Raw genomic sequence first — 21,635 nt, 5'->3', positions numbered from 1 at the left:
TGATTTTCACTATTCTTCGTCTAATACATCAAAAACGATTTGGTGTGGTTGAACCTTTAAATTTCAAAATAAGCGGAGTCCACCGTGGGGAAATGAGTTAAGTTTAGACGTGAGCTCAATGAATTCTAAATTGGATATCGAGAATTTTTCTGAAGACAGCGATTTTGGGTTGTAAAATATAAAGATGTAGGAAATCTAAACTCAGTTAAAGTGCATATAAGCGTTAAAGGATAAGATATGGATGTTTGTATGTTTGATACAAGATGATAGATAAGGAGGCTTCAGAGACGCCTCCCTGTGATGGTATATGGGTCTACCTCGTGTCTCCATCGTCAACTATCAGGAGTTGGTAAAGAACTTGTGCTCTAGTTCGCCGTTAGTCGTCACAAGAAGATGTCCACGACCAGCCTGTTACATAAAGGGCGAAGAAATAAACACTTAGAAGAAGGCTTGAGACATCAAAAAACGGGTTCCCAATGCCTAAGATTCCCACCACCAGAGAAAGAGTAATTATACCTCTCCCATAAAAGATAAGAATACGTTCAAGAGAGTATGAAAATGGTGGGGAGTTTCACGCCCATGAACACTCACCGTGAACAACAAATTTAGTGAGAGGTTCTTCACTTGCACAACATCTTTATGCCTTCAGCTCCAATGGCATATATAATGGGCCATGAACCAGGTAGATGGTGCAAATTCCCTAGAGTCAAAGGACATCATATCGATGATTACCAAATCAAGAAATAAATCGAGTGACTGATCCAGGAAGGACACCTTAAGAAATATGTTAAGGGCGACTCTTCTCGTGGGCCAGTCAAGTTCAACTCACGAGGGAGAGATGATATGGGAATCCCCATGCCTAAAAAAGTAAAAGAGACACCCTAAGGCAAGGGAAATAATGTTCTGCTTCATACGCTCAATATTATTGCTGGAGGATTCACCGGGGATGGAAAGACTAGCTCTACAGTAAAAGGTATGCTCGCCAAATTATGAATATAGAAGACCTCCCCAATATTGAAGGCGAAGGTGAGAGAAAGGAAGTAGAAGCCACTATCGGTTTCTCTAAGAAATACGCATGCGACATCCACCCTCACAGTGATGACCCCGTAGTCATTATTGTTAGATGCGATGAATGGAAAATCAAAAGAGTCCTTGTAAACCAAGGAAGTTCTGAAAACATTCTATATTGGAAGGTGTTCGAAAGACTCCGCATTGACCCATATAACTTAAAACCCTTCAAGGGTCACTAGTTGAATTCTCTAGGGATCAGGTGAAAGTAAAAGAAAACATCATGCTAAAAACTACTTTTGGAGAGCTAGACCAGTTCAAAGAAATAAATGTTGAGTATTTGGTTATTAATGGTCCCTCTTCTTACAATATGATTATAGGGCAACCAACTTTTAACCAGTTGGACACCTCCACCTCCACCTCCACCTTGTATTTATGCATGAATACTCGTTCTCCCATAGGCAAGTAGGAGTTATCAAAAGAGATTAGGAGATCACAAGAAAATTTTGTGTAAATAGCCTTAAGCTGAAAAGGGTTTGCACTCTACGGGAGGCATGCCCTACGGCGCCGCTTGTATTACTGTCATTTATTTGTTTTGCTTACTATTGTTTAGTTATTTTATTGGTAATTTTATAGACAAGTATTGTATCTCTTCCGTTTGTAAGGACATATTAGTTTATAAAGAGCATTATATTCCCTCTACATTTTACATTGGGCAGGGTTTTTAATGAGGCCTTTTATTTTATTATTTTCAAGAATCTGTTTTTGTTGGCTATTCATTTTTTTGTAGGAGATCTATAAGTTAGGGAGAAGACCATCCTATGAGGCGATCAAAATACTAGATCCCTAAGTAGGATCCTTGTCGCCATATAAGGCGATCAAAATGCTAAATCCCTACGTAGGATTCTTGATGCCCTATGAGGTGATCAAAATGATGGATACCTAAGTGAGATCATTTCCGCTTTATGAGGAGATCAAAACGTTATATCCCTAAGTGATATCCTTTTCGCTCTATGAGGCAATCAAAATTCTAGACCCCTGAGTGGGATCCATGTCGCCCTATGAGGCGATCAAAATGCTGGATTCCTAAGTGGGATCCCTATTTCCCTAAGGTAAAAAAACAAGACGCTTAACTCCTAAGTAGGATCCTTGTCACCATCAGAGGCGATCAAAATCCTGGATCCTTAAGCGGGATCCTTTCCTCCCTCAGAGGCAATCAAAATGTTGGATCCCTAAGAGGGATCCTTGCCGCCCTATGAGGCGATCAAAATGCTAGATCCCTAAGTAGTATCCTTTAAATCCTCAAAGGATATCAAAATGTTGGATCCCTAAGTAGGATCCTTGTCACCCTTAGAGGTGGAAAAAATATTGGGTCCCTAAGAAGAACCCTTGCAGTTCTTAGAAGTAGTCAAATCACTGCAAGGGGGGCGATAGACATGGGTTCTGCCTTGTAAGAATACATATTGGCAAATAACCCCAACCAAGGGCTAGAAGAACAATCATACAGAAATGACTATGGAATAACATATCAATAAAGGATATTAACATAAAAGGCCCCCCAATTGGCACTGTTATTTTTACAATTACAAAAATCCATCGAAGGGGCAATGAAATATAACAAAAGACCATCGGGAGCCAAGAAATATTACAAGAAAACCAAGTCATAAATTCTCCTCCTGAATTATCTCTTTCCTCACGGAATTCTCCAGCTAAGGGGCCTCAAATTCAACTCCTGTAGGCGCCCCGCCCTTGTCCTAGGTGTCCATGGAGTAAGTAGAACTTTTAGGCTCTGAAAGGGCCGTCATATCTTCATCCATTAGCTGAAAATCACATACAACTTTAAGGAAGTCCTATTTTTTTAAGTCCAACTTGGGATAAAGGAGGGAGACCTGCTTTTTTCCAAACTAAAAATAGACGATAAAAGTCAACCTAACTCATCAATAAGCTCTAACACCTCTCCCCAACTCCTTTTTTAAAAGGAGGGAGACATATAGGGATTCCTGTAAAGACTTCTCCTTATTAGAGATATCCTCAACTTTAGCCTTCACATATGCTAGCTTCTTCTCCCAGGTCTCCTTGTCTTTCTGAAGGGCCTTCACCAGCCTTTAACTCTCATTATAGGTATCCATATACTTCTAAAGCTTCGACTTCATCTCCTTCTCAAACTTATCTTGTCTCTCCTGGTCGACATCCTCCAACATCAATGGCCTCGGCCTTAGCGGAAGGTTATCATTGATGTTTATAATTTTAGGTGGGGCTTGAATGTCCACCTTCCCAAAAGTGGGAAAGAAGGTACTATTAGCGGGGGAACAACCCTTTTACATCTTCTGAGCCTTCATACTGGGAAAATTTAAAGTTGAATCTTTGACTTTCCTTTTCCTCCCTTTGATGGTGAAACCCTCTAGGTGACTCTAGGGGCTATTAGTCTCCCCACAAACAGTCTGGATCCTCTTCCATCTTTTTTCTTCTCCTCAATAGTAATTCTTGCCATCTGATCTTACAAACATTGCATCGAGGTCACTCATTCTATGTCAAAATGCCTACAATAGAAAAAGGTATTCAAAATTTACCTAAGTAAACGACAAGATGATTACCTCCCTCTAGCCACGATTAAATTACTGTATGTGAGTCCATAACTTCCAATTTTCATATAAGGCTAACAATCCTCGCCTCTTCAAAGGTGAGGTACTATTTGTTATATCCCCTGACTGTCACAAGATCATTCATCCAAGATAAAGGAAAGAGGGGGAACCATCATCCCCCAACACTCCAAGAGAATACCATTACCCTTCACTCGTGATAACTTGTCCTTCCAATTTTTGTAGTGATTGAAGTGAGACGTAAAAGGGCCTTCCTTGGAAGACCACATAAAGACACCCAACTAACCTTCATAGATCTGGTGGTGTAAAATGAGAAAAAGACTCCTATAGTAGGATTAATCTCTAAGTCTTCACAAACTATCTCAAAAGCCCTGATAAAACCTCAACTATTAAGGAACAGTTGGGTGGACGCGACCTTGAGAACCCTCATAACCTCAATAGAAAAAAAAGGAAAGGGAAAAAACCCCATATCTTTGATAAAGAGAAGGTATAAATAAAAGTAAGGAAAGGGAGGTTCATATGAGATGAGTGTGATCATCCTCTCTGACGATGAGCAAGCCTCTAAAATAGCTGTCTCCTCATATTCTAAAGAAGAAACCCACTCCTATTTGGAAATGGAGGATTTTTTCGTCGAAAATGTCATAGGGTCCAATGTCTGTGACGCCTTTAGGCACGACGGACGGGGGAGCTATTGTATTTTTGTTTATGAGAAAACAATATAACAAAAAGAAATCACCACCAGCGTCACAATCGTCAAAGGGATGACTATAATCCTCAAAACTTACAACCATACGCTAACTTAAATTCCATTCTGAACGTTACATTATAAACCCTACTCATTACAAATTAAGGGAGTAAAAATGGAAATTCATACTTGAAAAGGGTTGTGAACAAAAAATTAGGGGCATAAAAGAGCTAAGCACTTTAGGCGAGCTTGTAAAAGTTGTGAGAGAAAAATAGAACAATGAAGTAGAAGAGGATAATTTTATAAGGGAGTTAAAACTACAAGGGACCTTTTTGGCTCCCCATAATTTTGAAAAGCTCAACATATTTCTGACACATGGCAGTAGCGTTTAAAGTCTTAAAAAACAAGCAATTATTGCTTACATTAAATAGAATTAAGCGTGACCATCTGAAAAGTTGGTACATATTTCCAACTAACATTAGCTAATTATGAGACATTTGGCAGGGGGAGATGACTCATCCATGAATTAGAGGGCTTATGCAAACAAAAGGAGGGACTCGCCTCACATTGAAAATGCCACATTCAACTAAGAGACTCGCCCTAAGCTGAGGGACTTTCCTCGCATCGAAATTTCCTTCTTCAGCACATGGACTCGCCCCAAGTTGAAAAGGTCTCCTTCAATTGAGGGACTCGCCCTAAGTTAAGGGGCTCACATCATATTGAAAAGGACGCCTGGGGCTGAGAGACTCTCCCCAAGACGAGGGCCTCACCTCTCGAACGAAAAAATCCCCTTAAAAACATTTTACTTTTTACCAGGCCTCGTGCTTGAGGAACTATGTAGTGCTATATTTGTGAGACATCTTCAAAGAGCATGGTGGCTCGCCCTTGGGATATATGACATGTATAGTACTGTTATCTCCCGTTAGTCATATGAGAAGGAGTCATACCACGATTGCTTAGAAAATAGGTAGTCAACAAACACCTCTAGTCACGCGGAAGCAGTTACTGCCTCTAAGGGTTCTTAAACTATAGGACCAAAAGGCCCTTATATATACTTCTCCCAAACGGGAGAAAGGGGAAATCCTAACTCACGCATAATGCCCATATCATAACGCTTATACACAGAGTTTCTCACCTCACATGAGCTGGTCCTCTAAAACGACCATAAAAACCACTGTATAGGGCTTCCCGCCACCATAGGCAAGCCCTAGCCGTTCCAAACCAGTATAAACCTACCAAGGCCTCTGAGTATTTCTTATCCTCGTAGGAATACCATGCACACCTATAGTTTTTTACTAGTACTACCACTAACACAATCGGTAGAGGTTTTGTTAAGGGGGAGAATCTAAATCCTTCCAAAGAAGGTGTATTCGGCAAGTGTTAATAACAAACATCACACCCATTAAGGCTCTCAGAACCTCAGAGAGGGACATAGGACCCAAAATCACCTTTTTGAAAGAAGACACATTCAATATTTGTAGTACATGAGGTCGACGAGGATAAGGAGCGGTCGTCGGTGCATAAGGCATAATAATGAGCGACTCATGGTAGCTTTTAGGCAAAAACCGAATACACATCAAAATGAGACGGATCCTGAGGTTGTGTATGTATGGAACATCATGGTTAAAGGAAGACTTATAAGGGTTGATTGATACTACCTATACCAGCAAGATGCATCTTCTTTTCGATAGCTTAACAAATAATAACTCCATTTTTTTAGGCGTACTTGACTTAGAGTAGTATTAGGATGAGTGACTTTTTGGAAAATTTCCCAGAAAGGTTGTGAATGAGGACAAAGCATGGTGAAAAGACCAAAGTTGGTTTGTGGGTTCAGTTAGTAATTCTAAAAGCAGTTTGACACGTTACAAATGGTATGAAAGTAGACCTCCCGTAGTACGATATGGTTCGAGGATGAACCAAGCGAATGTTGACGAGCATCTAACACCCGAGAGGCCGACGAGGGCGAGGAGTGGTCGCCGGCTGCAAAAGACATGACACGAGGGGCTCCTAGCAGCTTTTATGAAAAAAACCAAATTCACATTGTAACAAGAAATATTCTATGTTATTCGTTATTCGTCATTTTATGCTTTGGTTTTGTGTTTAAGTGTTTGTAGACTCGGATGAATGAAATGGGAAAAATCAGTGTGAAAAAGTGCAAAACTAAAGAAAAGTCATAACGCTTGCCAAATGTGTCCCAAGACGCGTGTGACTTGTGGAAAAACACCTCTGCTGCTGGTACGCGTCCTCACACGCGTGTGGGAGTAGAAAATTGCAGTCTGCTGAGCAAAGGCGTCCCCAGACGCGTCCCATGACCTGCAAGGAGCCAGAAAGGCACACCTCTGCCCAGACACGTGCCCAGACGCGTTCCAGACCACCAGACGCGTGCCCACACGCGTCCTAGAAGCAAGAATTGCAAAGGAAATACCTCCCCCTGGCAGGACGCGTCCCAGGACGCGTGTCACAGCACCAAACGCGTGCCCACACGCGTGTGCACGTGAAAAGTTGGGCTTTCTTGCTTCAAAAGCCCAGTCGGGCAGAAATAAAAGGAGGAGAATGCGTTTGAACAAGGGTTCGACGAATTTGGGGACGAAAATACACTGTGAAAGGCTGGAGAACTCATATTGGATGTGAGGATTGAAGATTTCTATGAGCTTTCGCCTTTGAAGATTGGATTTCCTTCATTTATCTGTAATGTCTACAAGTAACACTATGATTTTTGTTATTATTATGAGTAGCTAAACCCCCCATTGCTAGGGGGTGACCCTGATTGAATATTATAACTTTGTTTATCGTATGCAATAACAATTCAGTTTTCATATCTTTGATTTGTTTGACGACCGTTCTTAATGCTTTAACTGTCAGAAAAATAGATATTGAATCTTTATGAATAATTTTAGCTGGACAGCGATTATTTGTTGATCTGAGTAAAACATATGGTAATCAATATCACCTAGGACTAGGGATAATTTATCATAACCGGAAATTCTCGATATTGGAATGCTTGATCATAATTATAATTATCTATGGACATAGTAATTAGGTTATGATGTCAAAGATCTATTCACTAAGGAATTAGGATTAGATAATCTTGAGAACCGGTAGTCAAGTGTGATAATTCAGTTGTTGCATTGAGAAAGCAAGTTGTAATAGGAGGAATCATTCACTACCTCGAGCAATCTACTCATCTCTATTCATCGTTCTATTATTTTGTATTTACTTTATTCGCAAAACAAACCAAAACCCCTTTTGAACTTTTGTTTAATTGAAATATTGATAAAACTCTTATTCGTCAAGCAGTCCTTGAGATTCGACATTCGGGGCATTTTCCCTTAGTATTACAAAAGGAAAAATAGTACACTTGCTATTTTAACGATCAGTGACCTTCTAGGAAGTTTCCTAGAAAGCGTGTGAGTAAGGACAAAGAATGCTAAAAAGAACTGTGTTAGTTTGCGGGGTTAATCAGTAATCTTGAAAGAAGTCTGGGGCATTACAAATGGTATAAAAGCAGACCTCTCCTAGTATTATGTGGTTCAGGAACGAAACAAGGGGAAGTTGGTGGACATGAACATCCGAAACTGACGAGGGAGGGGAATGGCCGTCGATGCATAAGGCATGACAATGAACGACTCCTTAAAAAATCATTTAATTTTGAAATTATTTCAAATAACTTTTTATAAAAATTATTTTTGAAATAAATTTTTTTGAAAAATTTGCAATTTAAACTATGTTTTGATCTTCAATAATATATATTTATCTTATAGAATATAAAAATCAATCTTTCGATTTATAAAAAACAAATATAAAAAATTTACAATATTTTGAAAAACAATTTTATAAAATTTACTTTAAAAATACAGCAAAAAAAATTGTATTTTTTTAAAACTAAAAGAAATAAGTTCTAAATTATCGAATTATAGTGCATTCTTGTGCAATTAGTCTTTTGAGTAACTATATATAAAATTGGACAGCTGATTCTAACCTTTTTTTTCGTATCACTTTTTCTTCTTTGCTTTTGCTGTTTGTTAAAAAAAACCATAGAAAAAGACACAAAAGGATGATAAAAGCTGTCCCCACAGTTTTTCATGGTTAAAAACGTACTACTCTGGCCTTATTTATAAGCAAAAATTCATTTTTTTAGGTTCATTGAGTAATGAATGTATCTGATCTGCTATGCAGATCAGATACATTTATTATTCAATAAACCTAAAATAAAGAATCTTTGTTTATAAATAAGGCCGGAGGTATCAAACTATTTCAATTTTGTTTTTATATAAAAACTCTCTTTAGTAAAGCAATTCTTCATCACTCTTTTTACCACCTTCTCTCAAAGTAAACAAACTAACTTGCTTTGATTCAAACAAATGAGAGAGAGTGTGTGTAGCAGTCAAATAAAAAAAGAGTTTTAATTATTTTTCATCCATTTATCATGATAACAATAATTTGTAGCTCCTATTTAAAACCATATTTTTGGTTTCTTTTCATAACATTGAGATTTTGTTTGCCCCATCATTTTTTATGCAATAAGTGTCCTTTTATTTTTTTAAATACAAAATTAATTAAGTATATATTTGTTTAATATAATTTATTTTAGTTTCAAATCATTACATCTTAGTTTACGATGATCGATTAAGATATTTTTGTAAAATTTTTATATTCATTTATTATTTTTTTAACTGTGTATAATGACTTTAAAAACTTTTATTTTAAGATGGAAGCAATATAAAAAAAAAATTATAATAATAACGGAATTAAAATTTATATTTAGTTAAACTTAAAATAAATAAAAGGGTTTTTTTCTTGGTAATAATTCACTCTTTGATTTTCATTGTGCAAAATTTATATAATTCCATCACATTTTTGGGAGCCATTTTGAAAATGGTGAGATCTCCTAGTACTTTATCATTTTAGTATTAAAAATAAATGGTTAGACTAATTGTGTCATTAAAAATAAACAAGAGAGAGAGATTGATAGAGAAAGAAAGAGATAGAAATGGTGGGCTCAGGAGCAACCTCTGAATCTGATAGGAGCAAAGAAGCTGTTGGGATGATGGCCCTTCATGAGGCCCTCCGAACCGTCTGTCTTAACTCTGACTGGACTTACTCTGTCTTCTGGACTATTCGTCCTCGCCCGTATTCTCTCTCTCTCTACAACTTCCATTCTTTCTTACTTACTTACTATATATCTCTCTCTCTCTTTTTTTTCTCATCTGGGTCTTGTCCATTTCTTGCAGTAGAGTTAGAGGTGGTAATGGCTGCAAGGTTGGTGATGATAACGGTAGCTTGTAAGTGTAAAATTTCATTTCTTTTTGTTTGTTTCATACTAAATTTTTGTTGAGTTAGAGTAAACTAATTAACATGCATTTTTTGTTTGTGGTTTTTAAGGATGTTGATGTGGGAAGATGGATTTTGTAGAGGACGAGGTTCTTCTTCAGGTTGTGTTGAAGATATTGATGCAGAAGATCTTGTTAGAAAAGCTTTCAGCAAAATGTCCATTCAGTTGTATAATTATGGAGAAGGGTGGGTACTGGGTAGGCCTTTGTTTGTTTTTTTGTTTCTTATGATGTGCTTTTATTCTTTCTCTCTCTCTTTTTACATGTGGAGAAAGTTACTGTTAACTGTATGTATACACAAATATAAACATAAACATAAACATGGGCATAAATTCTTGTTCTTTGTACTACTATGTTATTATTGGTTGAATTTTTTGTTGTTTGTTTGTTTTTGGAACAGGTTGATGGGGAAAGTTGCATCTGATAAGTGTCACAAATGGGTCTTTAAAGAGCCAACAGAATGTGAACCAAACATCTCTAACTACTGGCAGAGTTCATTTGATGCTGTATGCATTTTCTTCTACTTCTCTCATTTTTCCCCTTGTCTTACTTAGCATTAAATTTTGTTTTTTTGTTTGTTTTTCTATTGGTTATATTTTGATGATATGATGATTGATTGATTTTGATTTCAACTTCTTTTTGATATTAATTGCAGCTTCCTCCTGAATGGACAGACCAATTTGAGTCAGGCATTCAGGTCAGAAAACAAAATCATTGTTAGTTTGTTAGTACTACTAGCTTTGGTTTTTGCTATTATTATTGGTCTCACAATAACTCAACAAGGTTTAGTTTGTTTTTGAAGATTTTTTTCAACTCATTTTTACTTTGCTTCCTTGACTAGACCATTGCTGTAATCCAAGCTGGCCATGGTCTTCTTCAACTTGGTTCTTGCAAGATTGTAAGTACATTTTTATCATGTATGGAAATAGCTTATTTTCTTGCGGCGGGGACAAGACCGCACATATATACTCTCAACCTTATATTCCACGCGGTCGAGATAACTGTACATTCACGCACCGATCTAATGGACACACGTGTGTTGAGTGCGTGAATTCGGGTATCTGGACCGCATGGTTTGGATATTCATTAGGCCAAAGGATCTCTCACTTAAAAATGAAAAGACAAAGTGTTTGATATTTGTGATTCTATTTTTCAGATTCCTGAGGATCTTCATTTTGTTCTAAGAATGAGGCACACATTTGAATCATTAGGCTACCAATCTGGTTTCTATCTCTCACAGCTTTTCTCATCAACAAGGAACACTTCCTCATCAACTTCACTTCCTTCAAAACCATCTTCCACCACCCTTCCAATTAGGCCACCTCCGCCACTCTTCAACTGGGGTCAGAGACCCCTAACTTCTCCTTCATCCATGCTATCCTCACCCAATTTTCAACAACATGCAGCTAGGCTTGGTTTTCCACAAACCAAAGATGAAACACACATGTTTCTCATGCCTCATGCATCATCACATGATCAAGCTCCAAGAATTGAGGACATGATGGGAGGAGAACATCATGACAATGACATTAAATGGCCAAACGGTTTGTCTTTCTTTAACGCTTTAACCGGTAGAGCTGATGATGCTAAGCTTTTGTTTAATCCTGACAACTTAGGAGGAAAACAAAGTGATCATGATCATAATCAAAATCATAATCATAATCAAAATCTTCATCACCCTCTCAATCAAAATCCTAACTCGGATGGTTCAAACCCAAATGAGTTTTTGAGCTTGGATAGTCACCATGATAGTGGAAGAAAAATGGACAAGTTTAAGAGGAGTTTCACTTTACCTACAAGAGTTGCTTCATCATCTTCATCTACTTCAATGGATCATCATCAACAACATCAACAACAAGGTGTGGAGTATAGGAATTCAGAAGGTGGTATGTACTCAGATGTTATGGAGACCTTTTTGGAGTGAATGTTGTTGGGAAGTATGGTTTAGAATTTGTATCTAGGAAAAAAAAGCTAGTGATGTGTTTCTTTTTCATGTGTTTGTTTTTTCACTATTGTATCTTTGTGTTTTCTTATGTATTCCTCTTAATGAGACTTTATTAATGATCATTTGTTTCTTCTTTTTAGTTCAATTAGACATAAAGTTTACATCATGTCTTAAAATAAATTTTTCATTGGGTCATCATTGTATGTGTTCTTCTACCAAACATTTTTCTTTTACTTTAAAATCTTGTTAAACAACTTTGTGAATCTTTATATATATATATATATATATATATATATATATATATATATATATATATATATATATATATATATATATATATATATATATATATATATATATATATATATATATATATATATATATATATATATATATATATATATATATATATATATATATATATATATATATATATATATATATATATATATTGGAGCCTCTAAAGTTTAATGCAAAGCCTTCATTTTGAATGTGAGTTGTGTTCAATAGTAGAAATATAAGAAGAGTGTGATTTAGGAAAGTCTATTCTATTTTTTGTTTAGAGTGAGTTTAATTGTGGAAGGTAAGTATTTTGCTTAATTTGGGATTATTTTTATTTATAAATACTTGTACTAGAAAGATTAGACAATATTTTATTTATTGTATAATTTTCTTGAAATAAAAATAAAAATAAAGTTGTATTTTTGTAACTATATGTAAACAAAAAATTAAAGAAATGTTTTCTTAAATATAACATGTAAATTAGTGCTTTGTTATTCTTATCGAAATTTTTACCAATCTCTTAAATTTGAGTTTTGTAAATAAAAAACTATATTGTGAAAATCTCAAGGCAAAAACAACGCCTAGACCAAGTAGCTTTTCATGTTGTAATAGATTGTGGGGAAAATACCCCATTTTCGTCCTTTAACTTTATCTTAGAATCCATTTTGGTCCTTTAATTTTTAAAAAGTTAATTTAATCTTTTAATTTTTTAAGCAGCGTCATATTAATCCTTTCCGTTAGTTCTATTAGTCAAAGTCAAAATAAATGTCCACTTGGCATATAATTGGCGCTGATGTGGCGAAGTATTCATCCAAAACCATGGTTTCCTGCAACATTCATAGCATTATCCAGAAATTCATCAAATCTGCATAACCACATGGAAAAAATCCAAAATTTATGGATAGCAACAAAATCCCAAATTTACATAGCAAAATTCACAATATTGTCCAGAAATTTATGGATAACAAAAAACCACGGATTCAACCTAATTCTCCAAAATTCCCTCTCAGATGACACAAACTTTCTCCAATTTTCATCAACCTGCAGCTTCAGTAACAACCCATCACCTTCCTCCAAAATTCTGCAAAGTTACCCATCATCTTCCTCTAGGCAAAACTTACTTCAACGTCCATTACTTGCAAGCATACTACTCGCATCTACAGTGACTCAACAACATCGACACAACTCTTCTAACAACAAATCAATGCCACAACGATGAAAGCAGCACAAGCAAAGCAGATGGGAATAGAAGAAGAAGAGAAAGGAAACAGAAGTGCAGCGAACGAAAGAAGACTGTCACCTGAGCCATCGAATTGGAGGTAGTTTTTCGCTTCCTTTTTTTCGTTTCTTCGATTGCATTGTTGTTGTTCATGGAGTTGTTCTTTCTGATTAACTCGCCTTCTCTATCGCTATGGGATTATTTTGAACATGATTGAAACAATCATCAAACTAGAAATACAAAAATTCAAATTGGGGCTTTTTCAATCGCAACCCTAAATCACCAACACCGAGCAATCAAAAATACTCAGGTGAACAAAATTTGTTGAACACGATTGAGACTTCTGAAAGGCTTCAACTTGATGAATTCTCGAGGGTTTCACACTCCCACGATGGTTGAATTGAACCTTGAAAGCTTCAAAATTGAAAGATCAAAGAAAAATTACCAGAAAATTAAAATGTAGGTTAGAGAGATGAAGAGTTCAGAGAGAAAGAACATGGGTTTTTAACAACATCAGTTTCTGGGGTGATTAATAAGAATTTTTGGTTTTTTTTGGCTTTGAAAGGAAGAAGATGATGGCTAGATGCAAACCAGAATGTCACATATGCAAAAGTAAACACCGTTAGAGGAAAATAGACGGAAAGGACGTAAATGAGACAGTTTAAAAAATTAAAGGATTAAATTGAACTTTTTAAAAATTAAGGGACCAATGGATTCCGAGATAAAGTTAAAGAACTAAAATGGATATTTTCCCTAGATTGTAGTTGTTGATTCAAGATTAAATAATTTAGATTATAAATTTGATTTCATCTATAATAATTAACTTTAATTAGACTTTTGATCTCTTAATTAAATTTATAGTTTCATATTAATAAACATTATTTTTAAGTCTTTGAAAAATATGGTTATTAGCCAACTAAATTATTTATGTTAAATTTAGCCAAAAAATTTAACTTATGTTTATTTTTTTAGATTAATTTATTTAATTAAATAAATATGGATTGAAATAATTAATTATTAATTATTATGTTATGATCAATATTATTAAACATTAATGATTGATGAATTATTTGATTGAGTTTTGTGTGTGAATGGACAGTGGACCATTCAGTTAAGCCCAATGAGAGGTCTCTCTTCAGCCATTTAGTTATTTAAGTGTTGTCCCATTAGACGATTAACATACAGTGAAAATCCTAAACGATAACGAGAGTAGTAATTCTCTCATACTCACTCTCTTTAACAGGTAATTTCTCCAATCCGATAAGTTACACCGTTCCTATCATTGCGATTATTATATAATATACTAATATGCTATAATTTAAATCTATATGATTAAATTAAATTCATCAATTGATATCAGAGCTTCGTAGATATATTTTATAGTTATTTATGTAAATATGAATGATCGGATGTATATCATTTTATATTTTCATTGATTGGTTGAATGATAGGATCAATCCATATGTCTAGACTTAATAATTATTTAAATATATAAAGTATTCTGTTATTTGCTGCACAATTGAGTTTTGAACAAAGGGCCTTATTAATTTGCGTTGCGATAATCCAAGCCCTAAAAGCAGTCACATTTGTCTGCTTTATTCATATGAGTTTTGAACAAAGGCCTTATTAATTTGCGTTGCGATAATCCAAGCCCTAAAAAGCAGTCACATTTGTCTGCTTTATTCTATATGAATTAAAAATGTTTCTTTTGTTTGTTTAACTTTTACGCTGACTGAAAACAAAAGTGAACATGTTGATTTATTTATAAGATTTTTCATTATATTTTTCTTTTGATATCAATTTATTAGAATGATGATTTTCAAATAATCTTATTGCTATTCTTAATTTTTATAAGCGATAATAACTGATAACTATAACTAAGTCAATTACTGTGAATCTTGTGCAATATGTGCACATAAATTATCGTTTCAATTTTATTCGATTAAATTTCGTCTTCTTTGAAATTTTCCAATAATTTCTCTTAAGACATTTATTGTATTTAGAACCCTTCCAACAGAATAAAATAAAATCGATTTCTTGAAAATTGAGAAAATAAATGTGTATTGCATGAACAGTAATATTTCTCACACAAATATATATATATATATATATATATATATATATATATATATATATATATATATATATATATATATATATATATATATGGAGCATATCAAGTGACCATTCGATTCATCAAGAGAGAGAAATTAATAGCCTCATTAATGTATTAACATTCTCTCTCTTGATGAATCCAATGATTGATATTTCTTCCTCTCATCTCTCATTTAAAAATGCTCTCACTTGATATGCTCCTTATATATATATATATATAGGGGATGTATCAAGTAGGAGGGTTTTTAAAATAGGAGATAGGAGGAATAAATGATAACCATTGGATTGGATATATGGTCTTGATGAACATTAATTGTTTATGCTTGTAATTAATGCTGATCAAGACCATATATCCAATCCAATGGTTATCATTTAATCCTCCTATCTCTCATTTTAAAAACCCTCCTACTTGATACATCCCCGCTCTCTCTCTCTCTCTCTCTATATATATATATATATATATATATATATATATATATATATATATATATATATATATCTTTGTATATTAGTTTTATTTAAATTATATATATATATATATATATATATATATATATATATATATATATATATATATATATATATATATATATATATCTTTGTATATTAGTTTTATTTAAATTATATATATATATATATATATATATATATATCTTTGTATATTAGTTTTATTTAAATTAAGTTAGGTCTAATTCTATCATGAAAAAAATACCAAAAACATATTCATTTATACGTTTTCTTTTGTTAATTAATTGTTAATATTTTATTATTTACATCCGTACTAACATTTTCTTGTTTATTGCGAGGTACATTCGAGCTGTTTAACTATTCTTGTGGATATTCGCAAATTCATCCTCAATCTCCTCCACTGAATTTTGCTAATTCCAGATCTAAAGGACCAGAACGCGCTGCTCCACCATAGACCTCCACCACATTGAATCAGGTGCTGTTTCCTCTATTTTTAATTTTATTCTCCTTTTTTTTTGTTAGTTTGTAACAATTTAATTAATCAGGACTATCATAATAACTAATTTAATTTTTTTCTCTTAAATTAATTTATTAATTTAAATCAGGTTAAATAATTAGGTTAATTAATTTAATAATTAATTTTAGGTTTGTTAGCCTTAATTTCAAAAATATTTTTTTATTTGCCTTTTTAATTTTCTTTTCGATCATTCGAGTTTATCCTGTCTTATTTTTGTGGTTTGCCCTTGTGGCTTGTAATAGTTAATTAGGTTTTATTTTCGAGCCCAATTCTTCCTCTATATTGTATCTGCCCCAAAGCCTTGTAATAGCTTAGGGTTTCTATTTATTTTGCCTCTATTTCTCTGCAGGTGTTTATTGTAATAGGGTTAGGTTTTCTTTTCCGCTTTTATTTTTCTGCCCACAGGTGTTCATTGTAATAGCGTAGGACTTTAAAATTCTGCCTTTATTTTTTAACTGTGTGGTTAGTAATCCTAGGGAGTGCAAGCCTGCTAATAAATTTAGTTTGCCTAAATTATAAGATAAATATAACTGAACTGAATCACCTGATTGTGACACACACCTTTAGGGTAACCTCTTTTTGTTGCCTTGTTGCATGCTTCCTTTAATTACGATAAAATAGTCAAGCCCCTTGATTCCGAGGATATCTAAAGCAAAACAAATGTTGCCCTTAGTTCATTATCATCATCAATTTTGTCCCTCGAAGTTGCCTCGGTAAATGATGATTGTCCCATTGCTAAGGTATCCTCGCCTGTTGCCTAAATGACTATTCTATCCTTCCCTAGATTACCTGCCCTCTTTATGGCAGGGACAGTCTTGTGGCGAATGATAATCTCGATGAACCTTCAAAATCCAATGAAAGGACTTCCTACCCTCTTAAAAGAACAGACTCTTCAAACTTAGGGTAGGTACTCTTAATTGCTTGCTCTGATTTTAAACTCAAAACTTTTTCACATTTTCTTTTCAAAATACTTTCTAAACAAGGCTACACTTATTTACAAGCTAAAGTCCTTAAAACAAAGTTTTACTATTCACACACTACACTTCAAACATTTTGAAAACAAAAAGTGAGCTAAGCAATTAAGAGCCCATGGATAACCATGGATACAAAGGGTGCTTACACCTTCCCTTTGTATAACCTACCCCCCGAACTCAAAGTCTTTTAAAAGGGTTTTTTTCTGTTCTTTTAGCCTTTCTATAAATTGGATAAAATAAAAGTCGGTGGCGACTCTTGCTATCCGCACATTTCAAAAAAGTCAGTTCTCCCACCGTATTACAGGTGGCTACAACAATTTTAACGTTCGAAGTTAGCAAGAGGAAAGTTGGTCGAATCAGAGAAAACCCTCATGCCAAAGCAACCCAAGAGATGGTGGTGTAGGTAGAGAAATAGATGGTGGTCGAAAGCCTGACAAGAGTCACTTTCAGTGTTTTAATTGTCAGAAGTATGGTCATTATTCTACAAAGTGTCCAGAAAAGAATAAGGATCAAGAAAGTGATGCAAATTTTGAAAAACAAGAAGAACAAGAAGAAGAAGAAGAAGAAGAAGAAGAAGAAGAAGAAAAGATGATGATGGTCCCAACAAAAGATGAAGATAAATTCAACGACCAATGGTACTTGGATTCAGGATGCTCATCATAGTGTCTGGAAGGAAAGATTGGTTTATCAACATAAAGCCCTCAATGAAGAATATGGTGAAATTTGCAAATGACAATACTCTAGCAGCTGGAGGTATTGAATGCGTTCTAATTATGAGGAAAGATGGAAAAAGGTTAATAATTTCCAATGTGTTGTTTATACCAGGCATGAAGAGCAACTTGCTCAGTATAGGGCAGTTGGTCAAAAAGAACTACAAAGTGTCGATCAAAGACAAGATGGTGAGAGTTATCGACGCAAGTGGAAGGTTAATCTTGAAGGATCCTATGTCTCAAAATAAAACCTTCAAGATCGAACTCGTTGTGATGGAGTAAAAGGTCCTTTCGACTACAACTAGGAGAGATGAATGGATGTGGCACTATCACTAGGTCATCTCAACTTCAAAGACATCAAAGACTTGAAAATAAATAATATGGTTTCAGGACTGCCAGAAATCGACATTCCAAATGAGGTATGTGAGGAATGTGTGCAGGAGAAGCAGCACAAGAATAGCTTCAACAAGGATGCAGGAAATAAGTCAAAGGCTATTCTTGAAATCATATACTCTGATTTATGAGGTCCTATCCAGGTGGATTCGAATGGAGGTAACAAATAATTTGTTACATTCATAGAGGATTTCAATCAAAAACTGCTGACTTATTTAATCAAGAAGAAAAGTGAAGTGATCGAGGTATTTGTCAAGTTTAAATCGATGTCCGAAAGATAAAATGGGCGAAAGCTCAAAGTTTTGAGAATTGATGGTGGTGGAGAGTATGTATCAAAAGACTTTGATGCCCTGTGTGAAAAAGAAGAGATTATGCATGAGGTGGTTCCACCCTACACTCCACAACAGAAAGGAACTGCAGAAAGGAATAATCGAATCATCGTGAATATGGTGAGAAGTATGTTGAAAGGCAAGCATTTATTAAAATAGTTTTGGGGTGAAGCTATGTCGACCACAACATATATTCTGAACAGATGCCCGACGAAGAAGCTAGAAGGAATTACTCCAGAAGAATGTTGGTCTGGTGTGAAGCCTAGCTTGAGTCATTTGAAAGTATTTGGATCTATAGCACATAGATATGTGCTAGACCAGTTGAGAAGAAAACTTAATGATAAGTCGAGTCAGATGATCCTAACAGGATATCATTCGACTGAAGGTTACAAATTGTTTGATTTAGTGAATAAGAAAGTAGTGATCAGCAAGGACGTGATCATAGATAAGCTTAAAGAATGGGATTGGACTGAAAATGTAAAGAAAGGTTAAGTGGGAATCTTACTCCAAGAACCAAAAACACAAGTCAAAAGAGAAGTTCGACAAGAGGAGGTTAGAGAACAACCAAGTACAAGCAGGCCTTAGAGAACAAGACACATGCCTGCAAGGTTGGAAGATTGTGTGATTACATAAGATGATATGGTCGATGATGAAGTAGAGTTGGTACATTATGCTTTCTTTAGAGATGTCGAACCAGCCAATGCAGTTGAAGCATTAAAGGATTCGAAGTGGGTGAAAAAAATGAATGAAGAAGTGAAGTCTATCAAAGACAACAATACTTGGTCACTTGTCGAATTACCTCAAGGAAAAAAGGCTATTGATGTCAAGTGGGTGTAGCGGTGAAATTAGTGATACTAAAGCCATGGGAAAGACTTAGCTCGTTTGTTTTAAACAGAGTCGCCAACACGCTTTATTGTTTTTAAAAGAGGAATGGGAGAAAGAGCGAATAAAACCCATAGAAGTTTTTAAAATCAAAACTAATAAAGTTATCAGAGATTTGGGTTAAGGGCTTGTTAGGGACCAAAAAGTACTATTTTTCATATATCATTATTGGTCCCTTTAACCGATTTTATTAAGTTTTCACACCTTTATTCGCACAATTTAATAAATATGCAATTACTTTTGTTTTAAGTAGGTTTGAATAGATATTTCACTTCATTTGTTAGTTTTGTAGACGTTTGGCAAGATTATTGGATGAAGTATCATGGAAGAAAGCAAGTCAAAGAAAGGAAAGCAAATAAGTGTAAATTCAAGCAGTTCGCGCCGCGTCCACAAGTTGGCGCCGCAAACTGAGCGTAAACAGCCAGCTGTCTTTAACTTCAGATCCTGACTTTTGGGTAACCCATCTTTATGGGGCGGCGTGGAAAGTGAAAGAAAAACAAATTTTTGGCCAAGTTAGTGATTGGTTGCATGTATTTGGAAGGAGAATATCAATCATTAATTTTTGTTTTATTAAAAAAGGCAAAAAATAGTTTTTAGGGGATATTATCTTGTAACTAGACTGTAGAAAGTTAGAACACAACACTACATATTGCAGAAGAGATTTAGAGAGAAAAACTTTATGTCCATGAATTCTTCTCCTTTTCTTGTGATAGCAACTATGATGATGATTAACTAAATCCCTCTTTGACAAGATTGAAGGTAGTAGCTATTCTTATTGACTATGTATCTTCTTTAGCTTTTTTGTATGAACTTCATTGGTATTGAAATAGATTAATGTTTTTGTTCTATCTTTTATATTTATATTTGGATTATAGTTGAGAAAGATATTTCAAATCTTGGTCTAAAATATTCTATCAAGTTGTGAATAAATTGTAGAGATAGATTTATTCACTACTTTTCTATTTGTATCAAACATTCGAGATTAGTATATTGATAGTTAGATGGAGAGATCGTCTAAAGATTGATATACTAACTATCGCAACTTCATTTAGACATAAATGTTGTTGAGAGGATACTAGAACATTTTCATTGCTATTGAAGTTATACATTGGTTGCTAAAGTCACATAGAAGATAGGGATAGTGAACCCAAAAACCAATCTTGTCATTCTTTTATCATTGAATTAAGCCTTTTTATATTGCTCATTTTATCTTTTTATTAGAAAAATAGAAACTCAACTTAAACCAACTTTGTTACAATTTGAACTTACAGTGATAATAACTATAGAACGACGATAATATCACCTCTGTGGATACGATACAAAAATATTTGCCTTGAAAATATTATTCAACAGAGTTTTGTTATACAAGGGGAAGGTTTTAAGCACTCCTCATATCCATGGTACTCCATGGGAATCTCTTTGAAAATATTATTGTTTTTGTGTACATCTATTTGAAAAGCATATACGAACTTGTTTTAAAAAAGAGTGTGGGGATTGAAAAATAAGTTTTTGAAAGTGAGCTCGATAAGACATCGCATCTTAGGCCTACATACCCCTTTAATAATAGGAAAGTCAGAGCTTTTGTAGTTCCTCTTAAAAGGAAAAATAAAAGGGGGCCAAATTGGCCAAAATCTGTTTGGGTGTTAAGCTTTAACAATACTGAACAAGTTTTTAAGAGGTTAAGCTTTAACAATACTTAACAAATTTTAACAAAAAGGGACCTAGCTTTAAAATACAAGGTCAATGGACTAAGAGTAGTTTCACCGGAAATAATTCTCCTCTTAGTACCAAGGTTTCAAAACAAAAGGGGTGGTTAAGCTTTTACAATACAAAATCAAATAAAAGGGACAAAGCTTTAAAATTCAAGGTCAATGGACTAAGAGTAGTTTCACCGGGAATAATTTTCCTCTTAGTATCAAGGTATAAAAACAAAAGGTTTTGGTTAAGCTTTACCAATACAAAACCATAAAATAAGTGAAAATCTTTAACAATACTTTAACACTAAATAAAATAGGATGGAAAAGAGTTTGAGTACCTTGACAATTTTAGTCAATACCATTCACATTCTAGGACTTGTTTTTGATTAATTTTTAAATGTGATAAAAATAAATATTTTTGGATTTTTAGTTTATGACATTAAAATCGACAACATAAACAATCATACAAAAAAAAAACAAG

General features: G+C 34.4%; 1 protein-coding gene across 1 annotated transcript; it reads left to right on the top strand.

Annotated features, from left to right (window-relative positions):
* The first annotated feature begins 9,150 nt into the window (after positions 1-9,150).
* On the top strand, positions 9,151-11,707 carry LOC131647845 (protein RICE SALT SENSITIVE 3-like). Its single transcript, XM_058917663.1, has 7 exons — positions 9,151-9,423; positions 9,525-9,575; positions 9,676-9,810; positions 10,024-10,129; positions 10,279-10,320; positions 10,465-10,521; positions 10,780-11,707. Exons 1-7 carry the CDS (start codon positions 9,284-9,286, stop codon positions 11,545-11,547), a joined length of 1,299 nt encoding a protein of 432 aa, XP_058773646.1. The 5' UTR covers positions 9,151-9,283; the 3' UTR covers positions 11,548-11,707.
* Positions 11,708-21,635: the final 9,928 nt, after the last annotated feature.

Source organism: Vicia villosa, linkage group LG2 (assembly GCF_029867415.1).
Source record: "Vicia villosa cultivar HV-30 ecotype Madison, WI linkage group LG2, Vvil1.0, whole genome shotgun sequence".
Classification (NCBI taxonomy): Eukaryota; Viridiplantae; Streptophyta; class Magnoliopsida; order Fabales; family Fabaceae; genus Vicia; species Vicia villosa.
The sequence above is the reverse complement of the archived record's forward strand: the minus strand, read 5'-3'. Positions and strand labels throughout refer to the sequence as shown.

What these genes read in the sequence shown, in the direction of transcription:
- LOC131647845 (XM_058917663.1), top strand. Translation starts at nt 9,284, where the DNA reads ATGGTGGGCTCAGGAGCAACCTCTGAATCTGATAGGAGCAAAGAAGCT. An exon ending in TGGACTATTCGTCCTCGCCC is followed by an intron (nt 9,424 to 9,524) that starts GTATTCTCTCTC and finishes CATTTCTTGCAG; the next exon opens with TAGAGTTAGAGGTGGTAATG. An exon ending in AATTTGAGTCAGGCATTCAG is followed by an intron (nt 10,321 to 10,464) that starts GTCAGAAAACAA and finishes TTCCTTGACTAG; the next exon opens with ACCATTGCTGTAATCCAAGC.